The following is a 12,831-nucleotide window of genomic DNA, read 5'->3' on the forward strand; positions in this document are numbered from 1 at the left end:
CAAACAAGCTATTAATATACCGCTGCCTCCATCAAGCCAACACGCAAATGTAAATGCGAGTAGTATATAAATATTAAATCATTCTAAATACAAAAACAATCTTATTTTTACCCGAGGGCGAAATTCTCAACAGCCGGCTTCTTCATCGTTCATCTGAAATTTCCAATTAATTCCTCAAAAATAATTCCGACAGGGGCTAATCGAAAATATTAATGGACATATTATAATTATGACTTAATGGCCGTACAATAAAGTCATCAGCTGATTTATGCCCGTGCCAAAGCAGTAAAGCCGAAGAAAAAATCACCACCTGTTCCCGAGCTGCCAAAAAAATATTGCGCATACGCAACGTGGTCCGCCTTTTGCGATGCGTTGCGTTACGTTAGCCCCCTTTGTAAATCAATCACAGGCGAAATTGCCCTTGGCACGGTTTCCGTTTATTTTTTCTATTCTTCGAGCGATTTCATCTTTTTGCTGTCTTGGCTCATAACTGTTCAATTGTAAAACGGCAACGCACTCGAACGTTTTCAAACATTGCGTACGATGATTTGTGTAGACGGCGCCGGCCAAGAAATATGAATCAACACGTCAGCGGTGCTTGAGTGGATCAGTGGCTCAGCGAAAAAAAACCAGCCACGAAAACCACTCACGCATGAAGCTTTGAGTGCTCAGTTCGCTTGAAGATATACTACTATTCAGCACAAAGTTGGGCTTTATAATTTGCTAAAAATCTTACTCAGGTCGAGCTTATATTTATAAAAATTGTATAGCCTACTTTTTATGAATTTAAGGTGCTTACCTTAGTTTAGTTAAAGCTTAGTTTAATCATAGACCCCCAAGTTATTGCAGAGCTTTTTCACTGCTTTATTGTACGCTTTTTATTGATGATTATAGAGATAAGCTTTTTTATAGTCATTTTGTCAGCCAATTAAAATCATAAACGCCTGTTAATTAAATATTAAAAATAGCTTAACGACAGTTTTGTTTGGAGGACTTTGTTAAGGCTGCTTAGTTATTATTAATTATCAGTAGGCGATTGCAGTAACCATAAATATGGCTATAAATGTATTTGGGTCATACAAAACTACAATTTCCTTTTTTATGTATGTACTGTTTTCAATCTTAACATTATATTAAAGGTTTAATTTAACTAAATGCTATTATGACTAAAACAATAAAAATAGATTTTCGTCTGATTGAATTAAATCTGCTTATATGATCATTGCATAGTCTACGATTCAAGTTAAAATAGTTCTTTACCCCCGTTTCTAGTTTTAAATAACTATTTATAGTTATTCAGAAGTCGATTTTTGCCTGAAGTTTTAATTAACCTAATGACTTTACTTTTATAAATATATACAGCGTGAGCTGTATTTAAACCTTTCGGGCTATATTTATATTTTTCAAGTTCTTATAACTACACATAAATCGATATTAACCCCAAACCTCGATTACCTCAATGTCTTTGCTATTTGCGTATTTCGCGATCGATTCATTTAAATATCGGCAATCAGCATACACCTCAATTCGAAACTGATGTCTCAATTTATGGCTCAGCAGGCAAAATTCCGCGTAATCCATTTGTTACTACAACTTCCTCGTCCAATTGACCGATATTACCCCGACTGCCATCCTCTGTTTGAAGACCCCTGGCCCACGCCTCCAATCGCATGCTTGTATCGCTTTAACAGTAAATTAATCAATTGCTAATAGATGTTTAACAACTGTTAACCTTCCCGACGAGCATTCAAGTGGTTGCGAATTAATCACGAATCCCACAGACAGCAGCGATTTATGATTAACCGCTGCGATTCTTGAGCGTGAACAAAATCGTTTAGCAGTCGAAAATTGGCAATTATTCGCTTGGCCGTTCCAGACGCAGTCAGTCAGTCAGTCGGCTCGTGGCCAAAAAAATACTATATTAAAAATAAACACAGATTAGCTTAGCCTTTGCTAAGGATGATTGCCTGTGTAAGCTTGACTTGAGACACGCAAAAGAGATTTCCAACGATCGCTGTGGGCGCCAGTGATTAGCATAATATCAAGGCATCGACAACACATTTTGCCCGCTCTATTAAAATTTAATTATAAAACGAACAAAATGCCAACATTAATCAAAATATGCAGAAAAAACTACAAACTCTATGCGGTCTAGATCGATCAGAAATCAGAAAATTCATTCATTCATTCGGATGGCGAGTCTTAAGACCCAGAGGGCGGCTTTGTCACGCAAATTTTAAGTTAATGCGGCTTCTGACTGACTGTTTGTTAAAAGACTCTTGGCGACTTTGCCAGCGTGAAGCAATTAACGTCGAAAATATATAGCAGTCTGGGCCATCGAGTCATGTGGGTCGTTGTTTTGAGCACTGACAGCACTTGTCAAACCGATCCATAATAACCGTCAAAACAGCAGCATCGGTGGCCACAATGGATCTCCAAAAGCTGGCTAAGAAATGCAAATGCAGAGTCAACAAAGAAATAAACGAATCCGATTGAAAAGGCAACTCGACGCATAGCAGTTAATCCAATGTTTACAATCTCTTTACAAATTTCGACCTTGGCCTTACACACACACAAAGCGCAGCAAACGGCATCCAAATCGAAACAATGTCATAGCAGTTAGTCAAACCATCAGATACACAAGACCCATGCAAATTTCGGGCATTGTATCTGGCAGATGGCCAGATGATCCGTTGACTCACTGCAGATGGATCCCAGAATCTTACAGAAACCTGGCAGACAGAGTGGCGGGCCACGAAGAACCTTCATCATCGTTTGCCGCATGGGGATAAGATAATCATCGTGATAAACAGTCGCCGAAAAAAAAGAACCCCACAAAAACAGGTTCCTCTAATGGCCATTAAGCATCGTCCGACCATAATAATCAGCATTTGCATTTGTGCAAATTGGTTAGAATGGCTTATACTTATAGTTATAAACATTTAAATCGACCGCCTCTCTTTGGGTTTTTTTTGCCGAGCTAGAACAGGTTGCTCCACTTCGTGTCAGGGTGGGTTTCTCACCGAACTAGATCAGCATGAATGAAATCAATCTGATTGATCGCTTCGAACTATCCCATTAGCCATATAAGCTTAATGCCGGTTTTATAGAGGCAATTATGCGGAATTCAAGTTCACTGCCAGTCGATTACAACGCATTTGCAGAGTATTATCGGGTACGTCGATAGGAGAAGTGTTTCCGTCTCCTTATATGTCCGCTTTATACTCTGTTGGCTTATCTGGATTGCTATTTTAACGCTCTGCTAATGAATCGTTGAATGTGACCTCAATTCTTGAGTTATATCCAACCAGTTCCAAATGCAGGCCACATTCTAAACTTATTTGCATAAATTTGGCCATATTTGTTTAAATTAAACAGTCAACATAGTTTTACGTATTTACGTATTATAAGCGGAAACTTTTTGAGCAAAATTTTTTCGTTAATTTCTTTAATTTGGATTTACATTTCTAAAGAATGTAATTATTTTATTAACCAAATGTTTTTCAGCATTCAATAATATTTGAATAAATAGATTTTTATTCCAGTAACATAAATAAACTCATTTAACATGCACGCAGTTGGGATCATCTCCTTTAATGAAGGGCGGACATATTATTCGGATCGTAACCTCCTTTACTCGGTCGGGTTCAGGTTTCACAGTCTTGGGCGGTAAATTCCCACGACTAAAATCAAATGACAGGGACATACAGACAATCAAAAACAGGATCTTTGTCCAGAGAAGTAGCAAAACCGTCATTGTAAAGTTGCTTTTGTAAACTTCCAATTGAAATTGAAAACGCCAACGCTATCCAATATCAGACTGCAAACTGAGTTTCTGGAGTTTTTGTATCCCCCTATATATCAGTAACTGCACTTTTCCCAAAAGAATAATAATTTTCAAGTCTTACTCCAGGGACGAGAAGGGAGAGAATAAATATTTAGAAAGTTTACAGGTCCTATTTTATAGGGTTTTAGGGAATGACAGCCACTAAGTGGTTCGTGACAAGTTTTAATATTAACTTTTTTCCATACAAAATGGTCTTGCGATATGATAATATCCAAGCAACGACTATCTGATATAGTTTTTCATTCCGCGGAAGTTTTCAGTTAAAACTCTTTCAGATCAGTGTGAACTATTCAATTGACTTATACGATTTGTCTGTACAAGTAGACATGACTGCTTCACGAGCTTCGCATCATTTGTATTGACCATAATTATATTCAAAGTCAAAGTTCAAAGTGCCAGCTCACATGTCTTCGCTGGCGGCACGAGCCGGCCAAAAAGGTGCCAAAAGTGGCTAAATCGCTGGGGCTAGCAGCCAACGACGTCTCCACTTCTGCTGATGCTTTTTGCCCCGCGGCGGCGTCGATTTCATTGTTTGCTGTTGTTGAGAAACAAATTATAGGGGGATATAATAAAAAACTAATTATTAAGTTAAACAATGATTAGACGCAGCTGTTTGTGGCTATTCTCAGTCTGAAATCGCCTTTCGATTCTCGTGACCATTTGGCTTTTATTTTATGTCGATTCTGGCTAATTTCAATAACTAATTTATGCTTCCCATTAAATTCTAACGTTCTTCTTGGTCAGCTTTCACTGTGCGCGTGTCCCAGACCGCCGGTTTGTCTACGACGGGTGATCGGGATCGATTGGAACCAGATTTATATACAGGGAATCAGACCGGGCCGGGTAAACATCAAACAAGTCGAAGCACCTGCCAAACAACTTGTTGCCATTCCAGAGAGTTCTCCGCTTTTGGACACAAACTAACTGTAGGTCAAGTGACTGATCGACTATAATTGCTAAAAACATTTATTTCAGTCAAATGCAGAGGCGGAAACGAGACTAAACATTAGCATTTGTGGGCTATTTTAAGACAATTTATCGAGGCGGTTATAAATCTTTCAAGTATCCCAAAAGTGTTGCAATAAATATTTCTGCGCCTAGATCATCACCACTACCGCATGCAGAGGGTAACTCAACTTTGTGGATCACTGTCCTCATCATTTTGGTATATTTTTTTCGACAAGAGCATGCCGAAGTTTTCAATTGTCTCTTCAAGATGATATATTTGCCATGCCTCGTTTCTTGTTTGGTATACTTTTTTGCGTAAAATATTGAATATAAATAATGCCCCTCGTCGGCGACGCGGTGAATGTGCGGAAGCTTCTGCAAATAAAAAAATTCACAATTTATTTACGAAGCATTGTCTCTAGAATCGTGATTAAAAATACGGGAAAGCTAGAATAGCTTGAGAATCTCCGTTTCGACAAGGTCAATTAAATATTATATTACAGCTGAGCAACATCCGATCTCTTTGGGGCTCCGAATAGCTCTAAAAATATATTTTTACTAAGAAAGATGTCAAAAAACGAAACGAACCGCTAAAAATGTTTTATTTTCTGTTTATTCACACGCGCTTATTCAAATGCTAAACCAAACTGCCGACCAGATAACGAGGCGTGTCTTACCCTAAACAAAATGTCTTGGTAACAAATGCGGCTGTGATAAAAATATTCAAAAAAGTTCGGGTGGGCATCTTTTGTGGTCCTTATCAGGTGGTTCAAATCGCATGTAAACACACGACGAGAAATCGCCTGCCTACGAAATCTGTATTTATTTAAGCGTTTAACCCCGACCGGACAACAGGTCGCATGCTTAATATGTATGAAAGCTTAGAGCAAAACAAAACGTGTGTCGAGAGGCACGTGAAATCGACTGGATTCGGGCTATCGACAGGCGCAGGGTTATAAATTTAAAGAATCTTCGATTACCGGCATTTAGCCACGACTCCTATTGCGGCTCGTGGCTTTTGATTCACTTGGTGCGATATCTGGTTCCTGTATGCAAATTGGGCAAAAGTAGTCGCCTTGGCTCCGGCCACACAAGACAAGATGATGGAAAGATCACAAAGATATTTAACCGGGGATTTTAAAAATATATATTAGCATTAACATAAATAACAGTCCGTTAATATAAATGTTAGCACAGGCACAGACAGCTGCACTATATCGAAATCGATTGTTGGCCGCATAAATCTGCCACGCCCTTGATTCGATCGCTGATTTACGGATCGATGGACTTATAACCGTAGGTAGAACGATGCTTTTCAGACGCAAATGACACATTTTGCAAGTCAAATCGCTGACTCAATAGACATTGTCCGCAAATGGCATAAGCAGCCAATAATGACTGTTTCGCGGCAGATCGAATTTATGAATGTGAAACCTAAGATGCCAGCGGACCAAAATCATTATTAATTACATTTTAAGTTTCCTAATAACCGTAAAAACACACAAAAACTTTGATTTTCGTTGCTTATTATTTTGGGTAGATTATGAAAAATGCTGCATATGCGTTGTATGACTCAGCTTTGGCCGTTGACAAATATTCCATCAATCAATGCAAGTGAAAGGCTACCGAAATGATGTCACCACGTGATCGGGTCAGAACCATTTTAAAGTGGACTTATAAGTAGTTAGTTATAAAATTATAATTATGGTAACATCTTTACAATGCCCATTTGAAAATAGCTTAACCATTTCCTGTGTTTGTGCCACTTTAACATTTCGGGACGACCTTGATATCGAACAAATCATTTTTATTGGCACTGCATCTTTGGCTCAAGTGGCTTCATTCACTTGACGGTGGCAGGTGAATGTATTTCCCCACACACACGCACGAGGAACGGAAATGATGTATGCCCAAAAGCCGTTAAATTTGCTTATTGTTGCCACTAAGGTCAAGTGAAGATACAAACAATCAAGCCAGCAAACAATCCAATGAATGGATGAGAGGGCTACCAGGTCGGCGGGCAGATGGGCAAGCAAACTACAAACTGACATGATAAAATCAAGTTTGGCCTATAAAAAAATACATACTCATTTGATCAAGCTTGGGTTATCATTTTTGATGACTAATCTTCCCCCTGGATAGGTTTTAGCGAATAACTTAGCAAACTGGAATAAAGCCACTTTGGTATGAAAATATTATTCTAACAAAATATTATGCAAATCATTTTATGCGGCAGACAAAACGAAAGACTTAGGCAACAATCTTTAATTGAGGCACGCGCCACGTGGAAGCATTGGCGTTAAGTTCAGAACATACACTAATAAAAAAATGTTCAATAAAAGAACAAGTTACTCCTTAATTTGCTTACCTTGGTTAAAATACGATTGAAAATCCGACCAAAAATTCGTGTTTTTGGTGGGATTTTGCAAATAAAAGTCGGAATGAGAAATGTCATATCTCGTTGAGTTCGTAGTTTAATTTCCAATCCATTGCAATTTAAGCCTAAACATTTTTTATTTTTCCCATTTTTTGCAAAAAAAAGTGATGTAACTAACCCCCCTTATAAAAAATTGCGAAAATAGATCAAAAAATAAATTTCCTTTAAAGTGATAGGGATATTTAGCATAGATTGCCAGCTGCTCAAAACAGTCGGTCTTTTATCTGTACGCCTTGATTTGGCCAAACTACAACTAAAAGCCGATACAAAAACTCCTTCTGACTGTTTATTTCATGCAGGTTGAAACAAATGTAATAAGGAATTAAAACAATTTTTTTTGATTCGGAAATTTTAAACGAACTTCTACTTCAGACAGTTTATGACTAAGTAAATTGATTTTTGTTAGTTCTAAACAATGTGTTTTTGAATGAATTAAATAATATAAAGAAAAAAGTTTGATTAAACAAAAGACTTAGGCACCGAACTTGAAATTTCAAAAAATAAAATATTCAGAAAACTATAGTAATTTTACTAAGTGTGTTGTAAAATACAACAGACTGAAATACCTTATCATGATTTTGGTGACTTATGATTAGTCCTTTTTTAACAGTGTAGATTTCTGCTGTTTTAGTGCCATGTGACTTGCTTGTGCGTCATGGCTCGTGACGACACCCGAGTGATTGGCCAAAGGGTCCCGGCAGCTCCTCAAAACCCATCGGCATTTCCAACAGCCTCTTCTAGTCGCCAATTCTACTCAATTCGATTCGTTTCATTTAATTTAAATTTCGATTTGAATTGTTTTTGTTGGTGCTGAACGGTGCCGCTTCTGCTGCTAATATTTTGTTTGTGCCTTATTTATAACGCGGTGTGCGGTTTGTGTCTCATCGGGTTTTGGTTTTTGGCGGTCGCCTTCGCTCTGCTTAGACTCTCTTAGACCCACGTACCGAACTGAACCGAACCGGACGGACCGAGCCGGCGATATAGTATAAATTTCATACCCACTGACCAGCTCATCATCATTTGTGCTTTGAACTTCTTAAGTGTAAATTGCTCGATCGCCTTTGCTCGAGAAAATTTCGTGAGACCTAAAAACCAAATCTACCAAAAATGGTATGTGATCCTGCGAACAAGGATAGTGATTCATAGTGATCTGCTTTAGCTTTAAGCAGGATATAAGCTGAAAATAAAAATCAAAGTGAATTGTGAACTGGAATTATTTAAATCAGAAACCAAAAATAGCTTTTACTCTATAAGTGCTCAGCAACCCAAACTCAAACTCAAGTGTTCTAAACGACTTCATCAATGCGCCGTACCGTTTCGAGTGCTCCTCGGGACTTGTTTCACTTCACACCCGTGCCGGAGCCACGCATATAATTATGGTCCAGAAGGCTCTAAAAATAGACAAGCCCACTCATTGGCCATTTGTTAATATACTTGAAATACTTTCAAGTTCATCCTAGTGCTATAAAAGATTTTTACTTCATTTGGACTTGTCAAAATGGGATTTTGCTCTAAGTAATTAGAAAAGACAGGTTTCTAGTTCATCATAGTTTATTTAATTGATTTCAATAATGCTTATGGAATTATAGGCACTATCTCAGTATTTCTGTTTTTTGTTAGTACTTAGTAAAGATTATGTTTTATGGACATACATCTTAAATATTTTCATAGCGATTAAGTGGCAATTAGGCTGCTTAACCACCGTAAATAAATTTGATTATACTTCTATTGAAGTCTTAGAGGTGTTTAAGGGAATTTACGAGTTCAAAGGCAATTCAGGGATTTATTCAGTAAAGCAAATAATCTTAAGCTATATTTTCTCTTTTCCCCTAGAAATTCTTTATTCTGCTGGCCTTGGCCCTTGTGGGCATTGCTGCTGGAGCCCAGCTGCCCGACTCCGCCACCCAGGGACCCAATCCCCAGGACATTGCCACTCCGGAGCCGGAGTACATTGACATCGATGAGCCCGCACCGGCGGCTGCCGCTCCTGCCCCTCGTCCTGTGGCCGCTGCTCCTCGCCCCGTCTTCGCCGCCCCCGCTCCCCTGGCTCGTCCTGTGGCCCGTCCCGTGGCCCAGTCCTTCATCCAGCAGCCCGTCCAGCAGCAGATCGTCCAGAGGGCCCAGTACCTGGCTCCGGTGGCTCAGCAGCAGGTGGTGGTGCCGCAGGCGCAGCAGCTGGTGGGACACACCTTCAGCAGCAGGGCCGGCTACCAGTACCGCCGTCCAGTCTATGTAAGACGCTTCTACCGCCTGCGCCGCTACTAAGAGGATGCAGCTAGCTCTTAACTATATTTAACACATGCTCGACATCCTAGTAATTCCTCCTATATATTTTGTCGTTTCTTTTCCTTCTCCCACTCCTCACCTGCCCGCAATCAACTCTCTACGCACCAATCTTCAACTCAAAAACCAATCAATATCAAATCCAACACCGAATCAAGCATTAACAAATACCCAAATCAAAACGCACACATTATCACGCACTGATTCCCACTATCGAACTATCCAACTATCCAACTATCGAACTATTTAAACTTTCCTAAAACTAGAACGATACCATCAAAGAAACGACCAACAAGAACAAGACAAGATCAAAAGCATAAAGAGCGAAGTACAAAGAGACAAATGATGTTCTAAAGACAAAGATCGAAAATCGAAGTATTCAGTTATTGTTGAATTGCCAAGTAAAGTACGAATAAATAAACGTAAATTATTTGTAAAAATGATAAACAAATTTTTGGTTTTCGACAATTTCATTCATCAGCCAAGGCCAATCAAACTGGTCAGGTCGTCAAAAGGGGGGAAGAGTATCGGGTTTTAATTATATTATTCACAGCTCATCAAGGCACTATAAAGTGTGTCGAAAATGTACACAGATTCGTTCTCGATTTGATGATGAGTGCCCCCCATTGCCGTGGGTTTCTCATTAATCATGGAATGTTGCCATGAGCAAAATGTACCCACAATTTTTGCCATCTGATATGGACATTTGCATACGGAAGCTGCGTATCTGCGTACTTGGGGCAGACTTACTACTTATTACCGCCTTGCTGCCAAAAATAATTTCTGTCTTGCGTGGTGTCGGCACTCATTGAGACACCACTCGGGATTAAGTGGTGCGGCCTCTTGGGCCAATTAGGTAGAATTATTTATGCAGCTTCTTGCACGACTCTTGACGGCTCGTGAACCGAAACTAGCCACAGCGAAAACAAATAGAAATTCATAAATCTACTGGATTACTTTCAAAATACATTAAATTTAACCGGTTTAAGCAGAAGCTAAACCTGCTAAGTTGTCCCCAAAATACAGGTAACAACTGGCCACATAGACAAATCAGAAGTGTAAACAGTCCGTCTTAAAAGCCATAGTTTGTCCGGGTGGTCGGTGATCGACGATCGGTTAGACAATGTGCTATTGATTGATGGATTGATTGTCAATTTGATTGCCTTGCCGCAGCTTCTATTCAGGGGCATTAACAGTCGCTTTTGTCAGTGAACTGGGTCTCGATCTATCCATTCCACTTTACTCCAATCCACTCCACTCCTTTGTGTGCCAGCGATGACAGGCGGGGAATTCATCATTGGAGGTGCTTCCGTCTGGGCTGGGATTTCCATCGGTTCCCTGGGTCAATCGATATTGATTGCTATTGGGTTATTGATTACACGGTCTTACACACCTTGAAAAGGCTTTCCATTTATGCAGTGCAACTGTTATTTCAATCTATTTGAAATGCAATGTCCGGGTTTAATTCAAATAAAGGAACTTTACTTATTCATGCTTATTTTTCTTGATTGTAAATTATTTTGAATGATCTCACTAAAAATGTCGTAGCACTTATCCTTTGAAAGATCGTCCGATTGTTCTAGACATCATATTAAGGAATTTTTTGTTAGTAGTATTAGTGATCAAAACTGTTATACTTCTTAGTTGTATTGCATAAATTGCGGAGGCTTCACGAATCTTATTGATTTTTTATATTTAGCCAAAAGGTAGGCTGCATAAATACACATGTTAGACAACTAATAAGAGATGCTTTACCATTTTTATTTTGGTAAGAGAAGAGAAGACTGTATTCTTCAACAGATACGCAGATATTCTTCTTGTAAAACAACTTAATTAAATAAATATTATAACAAAACAAAAAAAGAACGAGTTATCATCGAAAAGTTTCAGTCAGTTACAAGAGATCAAGGTGTTCATATATTGTATTTCAAAAGATAAACATAAATAAAGTTTATTAATGATTGTTTGATCTGGTTGTCGTGTAGGTAAAGTTTAATAACCGCCAGAACTGGCATTTGTTAAATCTTACTTAACAAATTTAACTTGTGTTAATATAAATTAATTTAATCTCCTATCGATTTCAGTTTAGGATGTTACTCACCAACTGCATTATATCAATCATACGCTCTGTGTGCTCATGCGAGCCCAAAATATTAATAAAGTTATGATCTACGTCTACTTCTAGAACGATACGATATAATCACACATCCAATTAGCATTTCGACTTTAATGCATCAGCAAACTGATGCCAAAAAATAAGGAAACAAATAGTTGGTTCCATTAGTGGCGTATAAGAAACAGGCTAGACCGCCTGGTCGACTGGGGTCATCAGTTTTGCTTTCTAAAATCAATGATGTGATACATAATTTATGGGCCATGTTTATTTAAACGGCGCTACTAAGAGCAACAACCGTAGATAAAAACTCTTAAGTAAATCATTGTTGGGTGTTCAACCGAAGATAAACGTAATAATCTAATTAATTTGCATTTGCTGACAGAAAGAAGAACGGGTTCCCAGCCATTAGATCATGGAGTTGATTTGCATAAAGCAATTCATTTTGTCAACAAACACTCTGCGAGTGTTCTTCTCCGTTGATGGAAGCCCCAAAAATATCTGCAACTTCCTGATCGCATTAATTTCACTTTCACAGCATCGTGGGCGGACTTAACGAAACTACGGGGGTCTCGGAGGTGTATCTTCACACCTTCTAAACAATGCCAGCGATTGTCTTTAAGCAATTAAGGTGGTATTATAAATTATAAGAGAGCCATTTATTGAAGCTCAGCCACAATTCGGCCCATAAAATTAGAGCTTATGACCGTGTTATGGCTTCTAAGTTCAATTACTCAAAGCTGGGTTTGTTTGGTATGTCAATAAATCAAGCCGGAATTGGCCATAGAGCATTACTCAGAATAATTCCCAAAAATAACCACAATTGGATTGTCCATGAATGAAACTGTTCTGCTGTTCGCTTAGAGATACGTATTTTTAGCACTCCAGGGGCAATTATGCTGTCTATCGTGGCACTTGAAATGAGTTCGTGGTCTTGGTCTTGGCAACTCTTTGGGATAGGATTTTCCCAGCCTCAAGTTCAAGATCAGAACGGGATATAAAATAACACACATGGGAATTCAAGTGGACATAAATTTAGGATAGGGATTTCTCCACTCAAGTTCAAGATCAGAACAGGATACAATATAAGACTAATGGGAATTTAGTTTTCGCAGTGCTAAGCTTTATTTCGTTTTTAGTGCAGGCTGAGCTGGGTAAACAATAAATAACTATAGGTAAATACAGGTGACATTCGAAGACAAC

General features: G+C 38.7%; 1 protein-coding gene and 1 long non-coding RNA gene across 3 annotated transcripts; one reads left to right on the forward strand and one right to left on the reverse strand.

Moving 5' to 3' along the window:
* Nucleotides 1-4,795: 4,795 nt before the first annotated feature.
* Nucleotides 4,796-5,330, reverse strand: LOC119554353. 2 transcript variants are annotated; one of them, XR_005219812.1, is made up of 2 exons: nt 5,297-5,330; nt 4,796-5,170 (listed from the first exon to the last, which is right to left on the reverse strand). It is a non-coding gene; the product is annotated as an uncharacterized LOC119554353 (long non-coding RNA). The 2 variants fall into 2 exon arrangements; XR_005219813.1 differs by having other exon boundaries at nt 5,236-5,321.
* Nucleotides 5,331-8,264: 2,934 nt separating this feature from the next.
* LOC119554159 lies at nt 8,265-9,962 on the forward strand. Its single transcript, XM_037864948.1, has 3 exons — nt 8,265-8,342; nt 9,066-9,464; nt 9,782-9,962. The coding sequence occupies exons 1-3, from the start codon at nt 8,340-8,342 to the stop codon at nt 9,833-9,835; spliced, it is 456 nt and encodes a 151-aa protein (XP_037720876.1). The 5' UTR covers nt 8,265-8,339; the 3' UTR covers nt 9,836-9,962.
* The last annotated feature ends 2,869 nt before the right edge of the window (nt 9,963-12,831 follow it).

This window comes from Drosophila subpulchrella, chromosome 3L, assembly GCF_014743375.2.
Source record: "Drosophila subpulchrella strain 33 F10 #4 breed RU33 chromosome 3L, RU_Dsub_v1.1 Primary Assembly, whole genome shotgun sequence".
NCBI lineage: Eukaryota > Metazoa > Arthropoda > Insecta > Diptera > Drosophilidae > Drosophila > Drosophila subpulchrella.

Excerpts from the sequence above, each read along its gene's own strand:
- LOC119554159 (XM_037864948.1), top strand. Across the intron at positions 9,465-9,781 it reads AGTACCGCCGTCCAGTCTAT|AACGATACCATCAAAGAAAC; the intron begins GTAAGACGCTTC and ends TCCTAAAACTAG.